Below are 22005 nucleotides of genomic sequence, written 5' to 3' on the forward strand. Positions count from 1 at the left end.
AAGAATTTAACCATCAGCCTATAAAGAATAGGGCTGAAGCTTGGCTTCCATTAACACCTCATTAGCCATGTAAAATGAGCTAATGATTTTTAAATGTAGTTGTCAACCTATAACTTAACATGCAGAAATTTATTTCTCTCCAATACTGAGCAAGCAATACTACACTTTTATCTCTACAAATCAACATGAAGCTATTGGAGTACATTATTACTGCAAGATCATCATTGGTTGTCATCAAACACTGACCTTTAATGCTATCATACTACTAATACCACAAGTGGTACTAATTGCTGTGCAAATTTTCTGGTAGAAACAAGCTGACAGTTTGTGGAAAGCACCTGGTTATAAATATAGTTCAGCTTACTAAAAATGAAGTTAGAACCATAAAATGACTGTTAGGTGGTTACAGGATTAATTCTAATCCCATATAAAAGAATAGCAAAATTCTTATGTTTGAGCTTCCTGTGAATAAAGGCCATCCTCTACCCTACTAAAAACCACCATTACCCTTTGCATTAACTTGACAGGTTTTACAGTAGTTCAGGAATGCAGAACTTTAACTCCCACTGAAGCTGAGTAAATGGCCACAGAGTCAAGCAGGGGTTGCACAATATATCCTTTAATTGGCAAGGGGATTGTGGTATTCCTATCCATCAGGTGACCCCTCTGCACAAAGGTTAGGACATGATCTTGTTGCAGCGGCTTTGGAGGTATGAATGCGCTGCAGGTGAAGCTTGGTTTGCCGTGAGAGCAAAAAGGTCTCATTCACTGTCATTCCGCTACACTTTCACTGATCGTCACTTAAAAACAAAATTAAAAAAAAAATGAGAATTTATAAAAATCACAGTCTCTAATTCATGGAAGCATTGTCTTGGCTCTTTAAAATGACAAGATTTTAAAAGAGACCAGTTTTAAGTACTTCATCCATAACAGAAAAAAAATATCATGTCCATAAACCTCATCATACTTGTCATGGAAGCTTTTAATTTACCAGTTAGTACTAGCCTGTCTTGGCCTGAATCCCAATTAAACACCAGCATCCATGGTTGCAAAGGAGGCAGTGAGCAGGCCTGCCCACTTTCATGTTTTAGGCTATTTGCGGTGGAATTTTTAACTAAATTTGCAGCTACTCAACACTGCAAATTTACACATATGGGCTTCATTGTCTGTATCACACAACTCACAGTGCAGGCTGGAGCAGGTTTGTAAAGAGGGTGCATGACCACCTCTTCGTAACTACCCCATGCCTAGCTGGTACCCACAGCAGCCTTTCTCTGGAGTAAATGCAATTAAGATGAGGGACCCTCCTGCTGTTCCTGTTTGATTAGTGAATACAGCAACAACATTCACTCATTGTCTTCATGCTTGGTCGCTACATTCTTTTGGATGGGAGGACTGCAATAGCTGTTCCCAGGGTGCAGGCAGGTATGCCATTTCTAACCTTTGGCTTGGGATATGTGGCCAGGCACTCACTGGTTGCAACATAGCTTGTAAAACTAGTCACATTTCACAAGTGTGAAAAATGCAACAGGGTATAGTACAAGGAAAAATAAAAGATGGTGATGTGTGTTTTTGTGGCAATTTACTTGGGACAGATCTGTACATGTCACTGGATCTGAATGAACTGAGATCAGGCAGGCAAATTTGGCCCTCTGTAAGAAATGGATGTTTTTAAATCTCCTCTAAAATATCAGAGTTATGATGTGTTATAGTCAAATTATTGGCTCCCTGCTGAAAATGGAAGTAGTATGCAGTAGTATACACTGATTCCAATCACGGGAAACACAACTATTTCTACAAGTGAGCACAGAAGTAGTTAATAGTCGCAGCACCATAATGGGGAGCTTGCCAAAACCGGCAGCTAAGCCAGATTCCTGAACCAACATAACAGTAGGTCTATTTGTCTCATATACTGTGCTTTTCTCATCTCCCTTACCCCATCACAAGCAAACAAATATCAATAATAATGATGCCCTTAGCAAATACACCTAGGAATAAATCAATGTTTAAATGCACATTTTCAACAGCAAGAGATGTGACAGGATTATATAATCAGCATTTGCCAGTCATTCCCACTGTTCTCTGTAACCGCAGGTTAAAAAAGAAGTGGTTTATATATTAAAGGGGTCATATAATTTATTTTATTGAAAGCAATTAATTTCTTTCTTACAAAACAGCTTTCCATGACAAGTCTTTCTTTAAATCATGTTTCAATGCCCTATAAAAGCAAACCCCATTTCTTATAGCTTCCTAGCAAGACATTCAGACCAATTATCCTATTCAGCTTCTCCTTTCTTTATAATTGGTAATTTAGCTTACTATATAAAGCACAATTAAACCTTGTTTAGACTAAAGCTGTCTACATGTGGAGCTGTAGCTGATACTAATTCTTAAACCTTAGCCATATTTAAAATAGGTATCCTAATGTACTTCCCACTGCTGCAGCTTAGTTATCACTTTCATAACCACAGAAATGTTCTTGAGTGAATTAGCATTTGTTCATTCCCAGCTATGTCAGCAAAAAGACATTTTCTTTTCATCTCTGTATAAGAGGTAATATCAAAACATTATTGATTGGCCAATCATCAATTTATCTTGCACACTTACATTTTTTCACTTCTACTGCAATAACTGTCTGTCATACATTTCTAAGTACATAATCTACAAATATATGTACAGAGAACTGAAATATCCTGGTTATGAACAGGTGTTTTTATATATATACAAGATTAAAATCAAGTCATAAGGAAGAGTTTAAATCATATTCAATCCAGCACTGAACAAGAAGATATTCTGAAGAAGCTAAGGAAGAATGCACCCACTCTTCCTTAATAATTTAAAACAAAAAAACAAACAAAAGTTATAAGTACTTTACATATGTATGTCAGGCAAAATAACATTTTTTTTCTTTGGGTAACTCAGTTAAACTGCAAGCAGACTTACATTGGCAGTTAGTCATTTTAATTATAGTGTGATGACACTTGCTAGTTTAGAAAATGAATCATATGGTTGCACAGGAATTCAGTCTTTTGCCTTAGCTATATTTGTAGATGGATAGAATTCTAAAAGTGAAACAGGCTTTTAATTGTTTAAGGATTACTTGATGCAAAAGAGTATATTTATTCAGCAATAATTTCAGATTATCTTCTCCATTTCTTTTCCCCTCATTAGAGACTAGACATGCTTCTTACAGCATAGAGGATAAAACAGAATGACAAGCAAATATAACATACTGTCAGGTGGAAGAATATTTCAGTAGCCTAAAATCATCACTGTGAGTGCCTTAAATCTCCCTGAATTCAGTAAAGTTAATCATGGATACAGGTTAGGACAAGGAAACGATTCACAAGGACTCTGGACAAGAATATATTATTCTGTCAAAGACCATAATTTAACCCCTATGTAGTACATTTAGTGAAGCCAATGAACTTGTATTAGCATAAAGTCTTTAAAAACCTGACACACTGACCTACCTTTATGTGACAGACGTAACCTTGGCTGCCTTGTATCTGTTGCATGACATCCAGTCGGTAACTCTAGTAACAAGGCATACAGTACCAGGATTAAAAGGTCCTGGGCAGATGCCATCCTGCCCAAGATGAAATTCTTGCTCTCTTCACTTAACTGCTGTTTGTTTGCTGTTTTGATGAGTTTCTTAAGGCTCCAAGTTCCACTTCTACTTTCCCAGTGCAGTTAGATCTCTCTCTTTGGTCAGTTTGTGGGGTATCTCTACGGGAAATTCAGTGTTCATCAGAGAAGCACACAGTCTCAGGTAGCCATTTGTCAAGCTGTGCAAATGTCATGTAAAAATATTCCCTCCCTAGGACAATTGTTTATAAAGTGCGAGGACATTCCAAGGCGTCACTCTGCAGTGTTGTGTCTTGAGCTCTCTTTAGTAACTCTGCCAGTGGATTCGGGAGGGAGCTGTATTTTCAGTCCCTCCTGCAAGGCAATTCATTCAGAAAAGGAGGGAGGGAGAGTGGGGAAAAAAAAAAAAAAAAGAAGAAAGCACCCTCCTCCTTGGTGCTCTTCAGAACTCAGCCCCTTGCTCTGACTTGCCAAACAGCTAGTTTTAATTCACCTTTCACCTTTGTTAATTAAAAACAAGAAGTGCCATTCCCTCCTGGAGTTGCAGGATCCACCCAGCGGGGAAGCCAGGCTGTCAGGCTGCTGTATTTACTGAGAAAGTTCAGGGAGGGTTGAGGCAGTGTACAGTACTAGCTGCTTCTAGGAAGCGTTTTAATACACGTGCCGTGCACTGATTCCTCAATTGCTTCATGGTTTCACGTTGTAAAGCATCGGGAGAAGGGTCAGAATTCCTCCTGTCCCTCCCTTTTGAAAAGTCATTTCAGCTTTTGTTCCCAGCTCAGTTTTAGGGGAGGATCAACCCTTGAATTAACTATTTAAGTACATTATCTCTTAGAGTCATTAAACAGCATGCTACTAAATGGATCAGAATAAAAGATTCCATCTGTATATCCTTTCTTACTTTAAAGAAAAAGCTTCCGTTTTGATTTTTTTTTCCCCAGTTGTTTCACACAGTAGCTTCTCCCCATTACATTTTAAATGTCTGTAAGTATGGAACCTTAGGTCATCTGTACATGTCAGTATATTTACTTTTCAGGCTAGATGTTTGTAGGATTGGGCAGAATTAAAAAGTATATATATATACACATACATATAAAAAGAAGATAAAAAACTGAGCCAAGCACTGTGATAACATGATAAACAGCATCAGATTTACAAGTGTCAAGCAGCTACCTTTTATATTACAGCTAACAAACACCAGAAAACTTCATCTCTCTTTCATGTCATTTGTAACTTAAAAATATACACATGGCAGGAACTAAATTTTTATGTATCAAGACTATAGATCTATGTCTGGGTTACATTAATTAAGGAATGAAATTCTCTGTAATTAAGAACTCAAGCATAGAATCACTTAGAATTTTGTGAGGTGCATTTTAGTCATTAACAATTGCACTTTTTCTAATGAGATGGAGCATTAAAATCATCTTGTCTTTATACATCTCATTGTCTTATACAGAAAAAGAATCTCAAAGAAAGGAAAATTCAAATTAATATATGCATTTGACAATAATGCTCTCAAACAAATTTGGTAGCCAACAAAAGATAATGATACCTGGAGAAAAAGATTTTAATAAGAAATTTCTGTATGCCAGCAAACTGAAAAGAACACAGTATAATAATATAGTAAAATGCTAATAATTGTAATAGCAGGATACATAGATGGGAGAAGACAGATCTGTTCAAGGAGAATAAAACATATGAACTACCAGGTCAGAAGAAAAAAAACAGCAAACCAACTTTGGTGAAAAGACAGAAGTAAATCATGGGAGTTTTATGTCCTCAGGTCTACCTGCTAGCTCTCCCAGCAGGTCACGTACACATACCTGGGTTTGCTTTAAATCAGCTGGAAACTGTGCCAACAGCAGTTAAACCACAGGAGCAAGAACTAAATCACACAACTATTTGCTCCGTTTCTTGCACACCGCTGCAGGTTGCATTGAATTTTATGCTGATATGCCAGCTGTCTGGCAGTAGCTCAGCATGTGTACTTGAGATATTGTCAGTGGAGAAGGTAAGTGCAAGGTCCTACACCTGGGTTGGAGCAATCCCAGGCACAGCTACAGGTTGTGCAGAGAAGAGATTCAAAGCAGCCCTGTGGAGAAGGACTTGGGGGTGCTGGTTGATGAGAAAATGAACATGAGCTGGCAGTGTGCTCTTGCAGCCCAGAAAGCCAACCGTATCCTGGGCTGCATCAAAAGGAGCGTGACCAGCAGGTCAAAGGAGGTGATCCTGCCCCTCTACTCTGCTCTTGTGAGACCTCACTTGGAGTATTGTGTGCAGTTCTGGTGTCCTCAACATAAAAAGGACATGGAACTGTTGGAACAAGTCCAGAGGAGGGCCACTAGGATGATCAGGGGACTGGAGCACCTCCCGTATGAAGACAGGCTGCAGAAGTTGGGGCTGTTCAGCCTGGAGCAGAGAAGGCTGCGTGGAGACCTCATAGCAGCCTTCCAGGGGGCTATAGGGATGCTGGAGAGGGACTCTTCATTAGAGACTGTAGTGACAGGACAAGGGGTAACGGGTTAAAACTTAAACAGGGGAAGTTTAGGTTGGATATAAGAAGGAAATTCTTTCCTGTGAGGGTGGTGAGGCACTGGAATGGGTTGCCTAGGGAGGTTGTGAATGCTCCATCCCTGGCAGTGTTCAAGGCCAGGTTGGATTTTTTTCGAGGCCTTGGGTGATATGATTTAGCGTAAGGTGTCCCTGCCCATCTCAGGGGGTTGGAACTATATGATCTTAAGGTCCTTTCCAACCCTAACTATTCTATGATTCTATTCTATGATTCTAACGTAGGCTCTGCCTCCAAGCACTGACCTCAGCATAAACAAGTTGATCATCTACCCAATGGGATTATTATTATTGGCACCTTTCCATAGTGCTGAGCCATACAAATGTGCTGCGTTTGACCATTAAAATCTGCTGTAAAGGAGCATGATATGGTGCCTGCTAGGGTTAGTGAAGACTGAAGATTTTCATTTGTCTTTGGATGTAATTCTGTGAGTTGCTATTGAAATATTTGCATTTTCCTTAAAAAAAAAAAATCAATTATTAGAATTCTCACAGACTCGGTCTTTCTAACCTAATCAGAAATTTGAACTGAAAGCATATTCATTTAATAAAGCAAGCATTAGTGTAAACCCCAGAATCTTGCCTCTGTGTAGAACACCTCTCCAAGCTGTAGTAGGGTGTTTTGTATTGATTTTTCCCTGGCTGCTGCTAAGATAGTGGATGCTCAACAGACTGAATTCAGGTATCCTGAAGTGGTACCAGAAAGTGCGACAAGTCTAAAAGAATTTGACAACCTTTAAATTTCTGGTTTAATTTTCCAGCTGGGGAAAGGGAACTGTGGAGAGGAAGGAAAAACAAGTTGCTGCAAACTATGTGCCTTATTTTATATTTAGATAAGACATAGAGTACAACAGGTCTATTCAGACAAGGCATACATACAAATAAGGCAATTTCCCACCAACCTGAGTTTACATGCTCTCACATGCATTTCTAACTCCACACATCCTCAGGCATTACACATCTCCTTGGCTTCCGCAAGCACAACGTGACCCAGGGCTGGAGCTCCAGTAGAGTCAGAAATACCCGAAAAGCTGATTTTCATATTTGTGCCTGAGGACAAAGCATTCTTCTCTGAAATCTGATTCTCAGTCAGGGTGGGCCATGCTGGTGCCTCAGGCTCCTTCCCTTGCCTGCTGAGGGAAGGGCCATGGAGCAAAGGCACAGAAGCAGAAGCCAAAGCTGTCTCTTGATGTTAAGGCTTTGACTGTCAGCAAAAGGTGCCAACATGGGGAAACTGGGAATGGTTGCTGAGCACAAGGAAAAATGCCTGCACTAGAATGAGACCTAACAGGGTAGAAGAGAAAGGAAAAATTAATGTATTGGTATATGCAGGAGACTGATAATTTGACTGATAATCTTATCATGGGATAAATCCTCACTTTATTGTTTTCAAGTTGCTGTATGAGAATCACAAACCTTCCACCCTTACACAAGAAGTTTTGATGCAAAGCAAGTAGTGGAAAGGTACATACCATTTCAAGCCAAGAGAAACAAGTGGCCTCAGGCAAAGCAGTCAAGCTCTTTGCCTCAGCATCTTTTCAATTAAATAACTATGCGGTCTTACCTCGAGGGGTGTTTTGAGAAACTTCTTCCTAAAGGATTTTAAACAGTAGGTAGAAGGATGGTAACACAGATGTTCAAACATTAGGATTCAGTCAGATGAGTAGGATTCAGATTAGGATTCAGATGAGTACAAACACAGATGTCCCATGGCTATGGAGCCCACATGTAATACAGTGATGGGTCTCTGAAGAGTAAACAAGATGGCTCTACTGCTTATTTTCTGTTAATAAGGCAAATACAACAGATCTCTGTCAAACCTAAGTGTGCTTCACTAGGGAAATCTCCAGTTAAGTAAATGGTGACATTTAAGTGAAAAATTTTGCCTGGAAATCTGTAAGTAAAGAGTATTTGATATTTCAAATGCAAACTCTGTATTTGATTGCAGGGGTAGAATCACTATAATCACACATGTCCTAAAGAGGAAGAAGACAGGTTTTCATAATAGAAAAGGAAAAAAATACAGCTGTTGTGTACATCTGTATTAAGTACAGTAAAGTCCATTAAAGGAACTACAAATTGATTGCCAAATCCTATGTAAAGTCCGTGTCCATAGTTTGATTTGCTACAGCCACTGCAGGTCCAGACTAATTCTAATGAAGTCATTGAGCCTGTAAATCTAAACCACCCAACACAAAATGCTTCTGACATATTGTGTGAAGTGGTTTAAGTTCAACTGATAGAGTGAAATGTAAACTCAGGAGCACAATATAAATAAGTAGACCTGCAGCTACTAGCACCAGTAACAAATTCTAAAGGTTATAGCGATAAAGCAAAATGAAGTGTTTAGAAAATGTAAAGCTGGGGTGGTCCAAGAATTGCTATAATCATAACTTAAATCCAGGTTTAAAAGTCCCAGAAGTACCTCCTTCTTCTGATGACAATACACTGAACCACAGTAGGAGTTCTCTCTTTTTTTTACTGGACTATGCTGGCAGATCAAAAGAAGGTGTTCAATCCCAAAAGGAGCTGTTTGGCCTTCGCTACAGTTAACAATGCCTGCATTTTCATTAGTGGTAGCTGTACTGCACAGGTAATCATATCTTCACTTATTTGATAGACAAACTTTATAAGGCATTTAAAAAACTTACCAGTGGGCATTTAATTTCTTTTTGACACAGCTTTCAAATTCCATCATCCTTAAAACACATGTAGGATATGAAGGAATGATCTATATATCATGTAACTGTTATCACTGTCTAATTCTCTGCCTTTGAGATAGGAATCCATGTCTTCTCCAGTCTCCTTTACAAACTGGTAACTGGCTGTCTTGCATCAGCAGTAGTGAAAGAAATGGTATCCCAAAACTGCTTGTCATGGCACAGTACAGGTACTGCAGCCTCATAACTCCCAATCAACTCATAAAAAATTTTGTGGACACATTAAGAGCACTGACAAGACACAACAAGAACATGAGAAAGCTGATCCAACAGGTGAGTAATGACTCAATAATATCTTCTGGGACCTCTCTCAATGAAAGAAGCAGAACTGTGTCTGGCTAATCCCACTGACCCCTGGGAGGATATGCTGACAGCAAATGAATGTTGCCAGATCCTGTTTGATACAAGCAAATAGCAGGCAATAATAATAAAACTTGGTCCTCTATGGAATTTTCAGATTAGAAATGTTTTAGGTCTTTGCTTTTTTCTGCAAGTGTTGGATCCTAAACCTGTATGAAAGTAGCCGTGTTTATACATAATGTCTCCAGGACAGGGAAGTGTAATTTCTCTTGTTTTATACACAGTACATTCTCCCTTTGATCCAAGATCAAATTTAGACAATATTAATTAAGCAAAAGTGTTTGACTCAACATGAACCTGTACTTCAAACTCACCACAAAAATTACATGTTAAATTAATTCTCTGGAGAAAGAAAAAGAATTCTTAATTAAATTACATGCTGTTAATTCCAGAAAGACTAGGTTTTCATGGGTAAATATGGAAACATACTGTCCTTGGAATACTGCTGCTTGCAGTAATGTAATTTCTATGACTAATTACAGGTGAATGTCAATACTACCTGGGACACAGATTGCATATTTTGGTTAACCTATAAAAAACAGGTGGAACACTTCTTTCTTCAAATACCGACCTCTTAAGGGATTTCTTTATTGGTTGCACTAAAAAAAAGGCATATCAGTATATCAGTGTGTCTCATTCCTGAAATCAGCTCCATGTGCCTGACTTGCGATTAGTACATGGGTCACAGCAATCTGTATGGTTCGTTATGGATGAAAATCAAATTACTGATTTCTCTAGGGGAATGTATTTTTGATGATATTTTTGCTACTAAATAATTACTGAAGTCTCTCAAAAGAAAAAGCAAAAAAACCCCAGTTAGTTGTTTTTTGGAGCTCAAGATTAAATATGGCATGTCATATCTTCCACTGATCACTGAGCAGAAAATAAAAATATAATGGTCAAAAGTCTAATATTAAATAATTACGGCTATCAGATATTTCCTATTTACTCAGAATGAGGAATATGTTTTATTTAATGAACAATGTGAATACTGTGTAGTTCTCCCTCTAAATTATTTTGCTTCCAATTGACTGTTTCTTGATTCTTTGTTATTTAAAAAAGAAACAAAAGAACAAGCAAGACACTAGTTATATAAGAATAATGTTTAATGCCTTAAAGATGCTATATAGTTGCTTCAGTTCTTAGCTATTAATTTGTCTACCCAAGAATGAAGTGTTTTGACCATTGTCAGAAACATCTGTAAACAAGCTTTTTTTTATTTTCCTTGATGAGAAACAAAAAAAGCTGTAACATACACATTTTGTGTCTGAAGCCTATGGCCATCTTTTAATTTAATTATCATCTTAAAGGTGAAATGGAAAGCATTTGTAAAAAATAAACCATTTTGACCACAAATCAGTTTCAGGTTTTAAAGCTGCAAATGCATTTTCATGAAAAATATTTGAAAATCAGTTCCAGTTTTATTGCCCCCTAATGGATTCCACATTCCTCCTTGAGCAAGGTGATGACATCATCAGTTTGGACAAAAGTCCTAAGCTACACTTAGTTTGTATTTTTACTTACATCTATTAGTGGAAGAAATACACCATGACAGATCCCAGAAGCAGAAAGGAAGAGCTGCTGTGTGCTGTGATTTGCATCAGTGGGATGTAATCTGCTTTCAGGAATGGATTATATTTGTTGTGACAGCAACGTAGGTTCAGAAACTGAAGGAAAGATGAAGGAAAACTAAAGACATACTTTTGGGCATTTAATATAGAGTATGCTTGGAAGTGAGCTGTCTATATTCAGCTGCAATACAGAAAACAGCTTAGCTGATATGCTTCAGTGTCACAGTGGTTAAGGCATTAATTCTCTCTTTGGTTTAAAGATGTTCATAGGTACATATCCTGCTTTTAATCCCTTTCCAGTTGTCAGGCAGCTAACATTTAGGTACTATGACACTGAGTACTGAAGGGTACAAATCCCCAGTATTTTGCAGCAATTCCTGATGAGCAATGGTTCATCTCCCTGTAGCCATAGGCAGCTTTGGGAAGCACAGGAGATTTTGAACCTTTCAAATACTCTACTAAACCTCCCAAAGTAATGAGGGGTCCAGTGCTGTAGGAACTGAATGATATATTTCCCTTGAGGTCTTTAGAAATCCCAGTAGTAACTAGATCATCACTTTAAAAGGAGAAAAAAAAAACCAAACCATTGCGATATTTCCAACTGCTCTATCACACACACACAACCACACACACATGCATCCATGCTGCCTCATAGCCAGTAATAAGTCTATCATGTGAGAGAGCTTATGTTCTGATTGACTTACTGCCCTTTGCTGTGAGGTAGTTAAAATATCTGACTGTGCATTCAGAGCTTGGGTGCTCCTTACACCATATACACTGGGTGTTTTTTTTTTGTTATCTGCTTCATTATTATCATAAAGTCATTATCATTGTATTTCATTTAACATCTGTCGAGACAGATATTTATTTGAACTGCTGACACATTCACTTAAGCAAAAAGAAAGAACAAAAAACCCAACCCAAACTCCAAAGCAGAGACTTTAATACATTTTCTCCATTGAAGAGCCAACAACTTCAGTTTTCTAGAAGTCTCTGGACAGGGTATCAAGCAGCATTAAGTTAATCCTTTAAATTGCAACCTGGAGGAAATGAGAGAGGAGTGTCAGTTTATTTCACAACTAGGTAAGTGATACTCAGGGAATTCTGCTGTCTGCCCGTTAAGATCATTCATATCATTCATCTCATTATTAAGAATTGCCCTCATCTGCTAAGATACTGCAATCTTCATAGTCATTTGACATTGTTCCAGTAACAAAATCAATGGTTACAGTCATTACAATTACTACTCAGAAATCCAGTTTTACAGCTGTATAGAAGAAGTAAGTAGAGTTGCCAGATGTAAGCAAAAAAAAATCAAATCCTATACAGTGTTGACTGATAGAGAAATTTCATATACACATGTCCTGGGTTCAGCAGTAGCAGTCATGTTTCACCTTCTTGGTAGCTGGTGCAGTGCAGTGTTTTGACTTTCGGCCTGGGAACAGAACTGATAGCGATGTTTTGGTTTGGCCAAGGACTTTGTGAGCCTCATGCTCTGCCAGGGAGGAGGGGAAGCCGGGAGGAAGCAGAGACAGGACACCTGACCCAAACTGACCAAAGAGGTATTCCATACCACAGCACGTCATGCCCAGGATGTAACTGGGAGTTAGCTGGAAGGGCTGGGAAACTGCAGGGTTGGAGGAGGTATCGGTCGGAGCTAGGTCGGGCTTGGGGGGCGAGTTATCGGTCAGCTGGTGCTGAGGTGTTGTATTCTCTTCCCTTGTTATTTCCTTTAGCATTATTATTATTGGTGGTAGCAGTAGTGATTTGTGTTATACCTTAGTTACTAAACTGTTCTTATCTCAACCCGTGGGAGTTGCATTCTTTTCGGTTCTCCTCTCTGTCCCTCCGGGAGCAGGGGGAGGGCACGAAAGGGGGGGAAGTGAGTGAACGAATTACCTGACTGGGTTTAAACCACGACAACACAAATTCCCCCAATTCAAAAGAACAGCAACGAGACAGAAGCATAATCAGGAGGCGAGCAATTGTCTGCATGAAAGTGGAAAGCTGTTCACTCTTTCATCACAGCTAAGCTGAATTCAAAGTGAGAGGCTGAAGCTATGAAACAGGGTATCAAGAAAAAATCAAGGAAAGCATCGTGGCAGCAGGATGAATTAGACAGAGGACTGGCTGGCTCAGGATGTGGTCAAAGCCGTGTTATTTGGGGCATTTTTAACTAGGCTACCCTGCCCTGCTGGGGAGGTGTACCGGATGAGGTATTAGTTGTTTTCCATCCCAAGGTGCCATGATCTTATAAATGCTGTGGCTCAGGATCATGTCTATTTTGAATTTACAAAACCACTTTGTATGTAATGGGCAAGGCAAGGATTAGAGAGCTGATTATTAGACCAGTACAAGGCTATTTACATAAGGACTTTTTACACTTGGTGAGGGCACAGTGAAAACAACATTTCTCTGGTTAATCTCTCTGTAGGGATTCTCTGAATCATAATTTGTTTTTATAAAAGTGACCATCTTCCTCCAACACCAAAGGAAGACATGACCTAAAAGGCAAAGTCATCATAGACTGCAGTTTAGTCTGCTATGGCTTCCCTGCTCTAACACAAAGCACATGTGTATTCCCTAAAATAGAAAAATTAAAGTAGGCAAAGCCAGAAGACACTCAAATTTTGGCTGCCTGAGGAAAGCTCTGATTTACAATACAGCAAGTTATACAGCCTGGTGGTGCTGTGCTATTTGATGTTCAGCATGACTACCATGGCAGTTACTATGATAAAGTATTAAGAATAATAGTAACTAAAATGTTGGGTAGCTGTTGAATCATCTGGAATACAAAAGCGGTCTATAAAGTGCAGAATCCACTCATTTTGGTTCCTGTGCATCACTTCTGCAGTCTGTGTAGCTCTTATTCCCTCAGTTATATTTTCCTAAAGTTTCAGAACCAAATTATTGAATCACCAAAAAGGCCAGAAACAGGATGGCCTTATTTTCTGGTTTTGTAAAATGACTTGATTCGATTTCTATTAATAGGGACTGTTAAGAATGCCAAATATCCTGAAATTATAACTCTACTGGTGCATACTGTGAATATGCAAAAAACATTCATTCAACACTTCCCCCCCCCCCCCCCTTTAATACATTAAATTCCTGTAACAAAATTTTGGGGATTACATCAAGTCAGTTGCAGTGCTATTTGTGAGAAAGGAACACACAAAAAATAAAGTACACTTTTTCTGTTCCAGTAGTCTAAAGCAATACTACAGACTTATTAGTCTTCAAACTACAAACAGTCCCACTGATTTCTACAGGGGCATTCATGTGCTTTAAGTTAAGTATATGGTAAATGATTTGCTGGGTCAGGGTTCAAAATCCTGGAATTTTTGGTAATAGAAAAATAAGAAATGAAACAAAAAAAAAAATTGTTCCCAGTAACAGTGTTAGAAAAGAACAAACTATTCCTCAATTTTAGACTTTTTTTTTTCCTGTTTCAGGAATTCCCCCTTAAGAGATGATACTTTTGTTTCCAGATAGAGATCACCTTTTTTTTTTGCACCTGTACAGTCAAAAATCAGTTCTGAGGCTGTGAAAAACTGAGGTTTTATAGAGTAAGTTGGGCAAAGACAGTTCCAGAGAAGTGAATGCAGGCAAAGGGGGCCAGACTTGGAAGGTACCTCTCTAATACCAAGAGAATTAAGGGATGTTTTCTGGCTACAGGAGTGGCACAAACTGACCTGTGTCCATATTGCTTAGGGTTAATGCACTACAGTGCAGATTGACCACATATTAAATGTGGACTAAAGGTTTCCCTGTGATCCCTGTGATCCTGAGTTTCTGAGATGTGATATTCACCCTGTGTTTTATTAGTTTCAAACTTTCTAACATTACAATTGCAATTCACTAGATTGACGTTTTATGAAACAAAGTTAAGGTTCTGTGATTGGACGGCATCAGGTGACTTATGAAGGCTTGTGAGCTTTCCTGAGGATGCAAAGCCTACATAGATAGTGTTGAAAGGCTGTGTAAGACAAAGACTGGTGCAAAGACCCTGCCAAAAGGTGTGATTGGTGTGAATTGTCTCCCGGACTGGAGAGAGATGGTTGGAACAGTCCAAAAAGCAGTCAGTGAGCAAACAAAATATTTAGTCTTGAATTGGCTCAATGAAAAGATTTTGAGATGGAATCCAAGAGATTTTAGAGGGACAGGAATGAAGATAGACCTTTCTCTTTGTTGTCTCTTTTCACCCATGGGACAGGAGCCATACTTTTCTCCCCATACCTGCAGACCTCTTTGCCTTCCCTGCTACAGCACCCTCTGGTTGCACACTGCTCCCAGTGCTCTCCCTTTTTCCTTGCACTGACACTTCTCCTACACATCTTTCCTTGTATCTTAGGCTGACATGAAGGCTGAGCTGCTTATGCGTAGTATGAGGGTGGATCAGCTTCCTGTTCTTCATAAGGTCAGGGTCAGCATGGGATCCAGAAACTTATGCTGCAGAGAAAGAAAGTGTTCCTGACTCCCTCAGCCTATGCTTGTATGGAGAGTTATGAAACATTCAGGCTTAAAGACACCTTCCCGTCCCAGCTGCAGGTGAAGGGGATTGTCTATTGCCTCTTGCAGGACACACTTGTAGGCAATTTCCTATCTCTGTTTATGCAGTGCAAGCTTTTAGCAGTTAGACACTATTTTGTGAGAACAAATTCTAATCAGTGCCCATGAGTTATTTCACTTTTCTGGAAATAAATGCTATTTAGGAGGCTAGGTTAACCAATTCTTTCATCACACAGCTCTAGCTATTCTTCAGTTTCTGACCAAATCTTTATGTTCTCTACAGCTTCTCTGTACCACTTACAAATTTTCTTAAAAATGCCTTATCCAAGGGACTTCTTTGTCCTTCTTCAAACTGTGATAATGAAAGAAAAATTACCTATTTGTAATTAAAGTTATTGCTTCCCTCTCTGGGACTTCATTTGGCCCCCTTCTTATTTCATAAGTAGTGCCATATTCAACAATCACCATAGGTAATTTCTGGTCTCAAGGTCAAAGTATGCTTAAGTTTAAGAAGATTCACCTGAAGCCTACATGAAAGTGATAATTATGAATCCAAAGAGTGTGTCATGAATTATTTGTTATGGCATGATATATCCCCACTTGTACAGACTCAGATGATAACTCGGCACCACACAGCGTTTGCTCACCCCTCCTCATCCCCCCTCTGGGTTGGAGGGGGAGGAGAATGGAAAGAATGCAAACCCCATGTGTTGAGATAACGGCAGCTTAATAACTAAAAGAAAGTGAAATATAGTGATAACAGAAAGAATATCAATAGTAATAGGAAACAACAAAAGAAGAAATGAAAGCTCAGAAAACACAAGTGTTGCACAATACAATTGTGCACCACCTGCTGACTGACACCCAGCCCAACTCAAGCAGCGATCTGTGCCTGACAAAGTGACTTCCCCAGTTTATGTACAGGGAATAACATGCTGTGGTATGGAATACCCCTTTGGCTAGTTTGGGTCAGGTGTCCTGTCCCTGCTCCCTCCTGGCTTCCTGTGTCCCTCCTCACTGGCAGAGTATGAAGGACTGAAAAGTCCTTGATCAGGGTAAGTGCTACTGAGCAACAACTAAAATATTGGTGTGTTACCAACACTGTTCTCAGACTAAAGCCAAACCACAACACTGCATCAGCTACTAGGAAGGAGAAAAATAACTACTACAGCTCAACTTGGGAAAACTGTATAACTTGCAGAACTTATACCCTGTTTTGACTGCACTAGCACTTTCTGGGTAAAAAACAGGCTAGTAATGGTGCATCTGTTTAAGTGAACACTTTTGTTCTGATCAGGACTATCACTTTGGAGTGAATTTTCTGACATCTGGGCTCATGTTGAGAGCAGGGGGAGAAGATGCAAACAGGATTCCTTTCTGATGATACTAAACTGGAAGATGGCACCCAACATGCTCCTATATGCTCCTACTGTTACTGGGCACTAGTCTAGGGAATCAGACTAGAATTAATCCAGAATTAAACTCCTTATTGTATATCATAAACTGATTAAAATGACTGTTGCCTCCTGCCTGCTGACAAATTCACACTGAGTTGGTTGAATAATTGCAGATACAACTACTTTTCATGGAAATAGCAAGGAAATGATTACAGTCATAAAACTGCTAAGGCGAGACTGTGCATCTTACCTATGTTGATGCAATAGACTAGTGATCAAATGTTCAGATGTGAGAGATCCAGCTTTAAACTATGTCATAATTCGATTTAAACCTATGAATCTAAAACTGGGGGATTTGGGTGTTGGTTTTGTTTGTTTTTTTTTTCCTTGAATTATTCAGTGTATAAAGTTGATTTGTGGTCCACTATGTTCGCATGCCAAACTCAGACAAGAAAATTATTTGACATAGATCAACTTGGATCTTTCCTCTGACATTTACTATCAATGTAATCTTTTATTCAAAAGAAACGATATTTTCTTTATATTTTTGAGACAAAAAAAAGGGCTTTCACATTCTATTCAACTGAAACTTCATTTTCAATTTTAAAGAACTGAAATACAGTTATTCACATAACACTATTCACAGGACCTGGCACTCAGTTCCCATGTTCATATCATCAGACTAAAACACTCAACAGAATGGAAGCCTGTCTGAGAAAGATTACTGTTACTTGTCACTTTTATGGAAATTTGCCATCTTCTTCTAAAAAAAGGGGGTGCTTGATCAAGAAAGCCTGCCAACTAAAAGTATATATTTATAAATTCATAAATTTTGATCAGCCATAGATGGGAGCTTATTCCTCTGTGGTCTGAACACCCAACAAATGACCAATTGACTTCAGTGTTTGAATAGCTGTAAGATGGGAGGAATCATTTGGTACTGAAGGCCATATTTTATTTATTCCAGTTCAAGGGCCAGTAATTTTCCACAGCTAATATCCTGTTTTAAATATATATTTAAATTATCTCCCTAAAAATAAATTCATATCCTCACACACGCCTTTCACTGGCACTTAACCTTTGGAAAGACTTAATTCTAAGTTTGTGTCATTGAGCTAGTCCTTTCCCCAGATATTCTCAGGAATTTCTCTTAGGATAAATACTTCTTTGAATATTTCCCCCCCAGATTTTAATGTTATTATGATTCTTCTCTTATTATTTCTATAGAAGACTCACAATCATGACCCTCAAAACCCATGATATGAGAAATGCATTAACCAACTATAGATTCTTACTTCATTAATTTTAGACTTTAACTGAGCAGTTATTACCACCATTACTTTTTTCTATCATCTTTGTAGGAAATTAACATTTATGACATTTCAAAGGAACTATAAAGAACACACAAACTCCTGCAGTAGGAATGTCTGGCTCTGGAAAGGATGGGCACAGATGGTTCATGTCTGCAGATCACTTCAGGTTTATCTCCACTACCACAGAAGTGGGAAAAGCTATCAATTCAAAAAGGTGTTGGTCAGGTTTTGGGCCTACGTATCTTCATTTAATGTTATAAACAACACCACAGAGAGAGAGAGAGAGTGTACGTCTTGGTGCTTAAGTGTATGTCAATACTGATGAGGGAAAAACCACACCATCAATCTTGCTCATTAGAACCGCATGATTTTATACAACCAAATCTATCTTTGTCCTTTTTTTGCTGAGGCCACCACAAAATGTCTTATCATTTCAGGGTGTTAAACCCAGCTGAAATTGGGACTCAGAGCAAATATTTCACATTAACCACTGGACAATAAAACTAGAAATTAAATACGGCATCTGCTAATGTTCCATACTGGATTTGGCTTGGAACAAATCCATATAATGCTTTGTAGTCTGTAAGTTTCGAATTTGAATGAGAAGTTTTATTCTGTGGAATATATTAATTTTGGAACCATATTCTTCATAAATTTGTAATTTTACTCTTAGTTGGAACACAGAGAATACAAAGTACTTAGAGAGAATAAAAAAAATAATCAGCAGCACTTTTGAAAACTAGTTTTAATTTGGATCTTGTCCTTAACTCAGGCTGCCCTTCATCCCTGTGGGCTTTCTGCAGCCACCCAAATTTAACTGACCAGTTGGTAGCAAAAAGCTCATTTAAATTTCCTTGTCCTTTGTCTAAGATAAGGCTCATAGCAACATTTGTGATGCTGCATTGACCAAAGTGCCTGAAAATACTTTTTCAGGTTGAAATTCCTCACTTCTTTCTACATTATAAATGACATATAACATTTGTGTCTGAGTTTCTTCTGTTAAAGATAATATCGTTATTAACACCAGACATGTTTATTAGCACCATCAGTAGATATTTTGGATTAAATTCCCCCATAATAAAACCATAGCCAAAATAAAATGTTAAAGTGTTTATATTAAGTAATAATTATTTGCCTTTTGTTGCAAATAACTTGCTCTTAGGCATGCATTTCAGTCTCCCTCGGACTTCCCTACATTTTATTTCCCTTCTTTAACATTTTTTTCATATGGATAACTTCTACAGTTAAATAGTAACCAAATATATATATTTTAAAAGCGGAAATAGATTTTATTTGTAAAGTCTTTTTCTGTTTTAGAAAACAGGCTTATGATTTTGTATCTTTAGAGTGAACAACATGAGATAGATATTGGTACAATCTTTTCTTCTGCCAAAGTCTAACTGGCAGTGAAAAGAACTGGGTTTAGTTTTTGTAGGGACCACTACAAAACCGACTGGCTCCATCCAGAAACTTGGCCAAATCATGAAAACACTTCTGATGCTCAGTAAGCTGATTTTCTAACCTGACAAAAAAAGGTGTTTAACAGACCTTGTTTAACAGTCAAAATTTTCATCCAAAGAAGTTGGATTAATCTACTTAAACAAGTAGATAAACAGAGCAATAGCAACAACATAATTGCTAGAGGATAAATATAACTGTTTAGCAGTTTTTTTCCTGTGTAAAACAATTAATTTTAAAATAACTACCTCTTAAATATAACACATATTAAACCAGGTAGGTCTACGTTCTCTTTATTTGTACTTTTCAATTTTTACTTCTTTGCTCCACTCAGTGACAAAACATTGCTTTCTTTCATGGCTTCCTCCCCTCTCTGGAGTTCTTGGGATGTAATTGATATCTTGGTCATGATGCTTAAATGGGCTTTGCATAAACACCATGGAGTTATTTTCACCTTAGTCAACTCCTAGTATTACATCTCAGAGGTTTATCTTAAGGTATAATGCAGGTACCACTCTTGATTGGAAGTAGAGGACATTTAGATATCTGTGCTCTATAGCATAGTTTAAATGTCTATACATATTTAAGCAGCTAAATTGAGTTGAGCCGAGATCTACCTGAATTTCTTAAGTTTATCAAGAATGCAATTAGTCTTCCTGAAATACTGTGGTTTTCAACAGAAAATGTGATTTCTGGTTATAAACCCATTTCTTCCAATTTGCAGCCATTACATAACACCATGAATCATGCACATCTTTCTTCTTACTTAATCAGTTGGCCATAATAGTTAGTTTCAAGGTCCAGAAAAAATGAATTTACTTGAATAACAACCAGCCACCTCATTCCTTTCACAAGTGCTCAAATGAATATGCAGCTTTTTCCTGCTTTCAAAATGACATCACTGCTTCACTGGGAGCCAAAAAAACAACTGCAGGAATGTCAAATGCAAGATGCTGAAGAGCAATGCATAATTTCTTTCCTAAAGGGTTAATTCAGTAAATAAAACCACAGAACTAGTATTCAGGAGATGGAGATTCAATTTATGGCTCTACCTTTGTGATATTTGTTCAGGTCACTTCATTTCTTCATGTCTGAGGTTCCCCAGTAATCAAAACCAGAGATATTACATGTCAGGCCAAAAGTATACAACAAAGATATGTATTTGAACATTTATGGAGTCTAAAGATATCAAGTCAAGAATACAAACACCTTTTGGATAGGAAATTGTCTTATAAAAGTGTATAAATTTTTAACTTTCAAGTACTTTTGACATCACACTGTAAGACTTATTCTTCTTATTCATACATTTCCTATTTAAGCAGTCAAAAAGGAAAGAAGTTGAATTTTAAATAAACTGTGTTCTTTCAGATTCAGAAGCTAAGGTAATCTGATTTCCCAGCCCTCTAGAAGGTTGCACAAATGTAAATATTTTAAAGTCTTTCCTAGGAGTTCTATGCAAAATTGTGGAAATGAAATAACTTTGGTTTAAGAAACATCAATTTTCATGTGAGCAAAGCAGATGTTATTGATTATCAAAGAGATCACACTCGTACACAAAAGCATGAGAATTGTAGTAGCACTGTAAGTGAACCGTAAAACAGCAGTGTGTTATTTTTGTTAGAGGGGATGACATTAACATCATATTCAGTATAGAGGGATGTTACTTTTTCTTTAAAAGAAGATGTTGCAGGAGAAATCTCCGTATAACTACATCTGTCAGTATTGTTCATCTGAAGGACAACTTCTTTTTTATTGATTTCTACTTTTATAATGGTTCAAAACTGATGAAGTTTGCACTAGAATAGAGTGATAAATTGTGGCACAGACCAGCAAGTCAATGTGATGTGGTTCTGCCTCACTGGCTTCCTATGGGAATCTGAATGACCTGGAAAGGTCATGTTTTTCTCCTTCCTTCCTCTCTTTTTTTCAGCTGTTTGACAGACATTTTTTATGACACACCTGAGTGTGGGCTAATGCTGTAGACCCCAGCTTCAAATGCTGGCATATAAGTAGCCAGAAGCTATTTTTTTCGTATTTCTTTTCCACACAATTATCTCCAGAAAACCCAAGATAACAAATGTATTGAAATAAAATTGTGTTACTCCTTCTTCTCTCAGCATCTGTTATAAAGAAGCTAAATTTCTGAGCCTAACTGGTACTCCTTTACATTTACAATACTTTACATATGGTGATAAATTTGAGTTTGACAGTTTCTTTTGTATTAAATTTTGACCATTAGTACAAGGAAGATGCAAGGTGTAAAATTCTGTTGGTATACCACAATAATTATCGTAATTATAATAAATTTAACACAGCACAGAACTTCTGGGTTTTTTTTGTTGTTTTTTTTTTTTAATTAATTTCTATAGAAAACAGAAATATTTTCTGATAAATATAGAGGAAAAAAAATGAAAGCAGCTAAATACTAGAGTTAAACTAACACAACAGTTTTACTGCTGACATTGCTTTTGAATTCAATTTCCAAAATTGGAAACTCTCACTGTTTAGCTGAGTTACT

General features: G+C 37.8%; 1 protein-coding gene across 1 annotated transcript in view; it reads right to left on the bottom strand.

Moving 5' to 3' along the window:
• The window catches only part of SEMA3E (semaphorin 3E), a 137953-nt gene extending 133574 nt beyond the window's left edge, over positions 1-4379 (bottom strand). The window contains exon 1 of the mRNA XM_057422510.1: positions 3474-4379. Within this exon, the coding sequence (XP_057278493.1) occupies positions 3474-3588 (115 nt within the window). The 5' untranslated portion in view covers positions 3589-4379. The remainder of the gene's footprint in view (positions 1-3473) is intronic.
• Positions 4380-22005: the final 17626 nt, after the last annotated feature.

Source organism: Pezoporus wallicus, unplaced genomic scaffold (genome assembly GCF_028554395.1).
Source record: "Pezoporus wallicus isolate ANWC-B61680 ecotype Strahan unplaced genomic scaffold, APGP_CSIRO_Pwel_v1 contig_3058, whole genome shotgun sequence".
NCBI classification, from domain to species: domain Eukaryota; kingdom Metazoa; phylum Chordata; class Aves; order Psittaciformes; family Psittacidae; genus Pezoporus; species Pezoporus wallicus.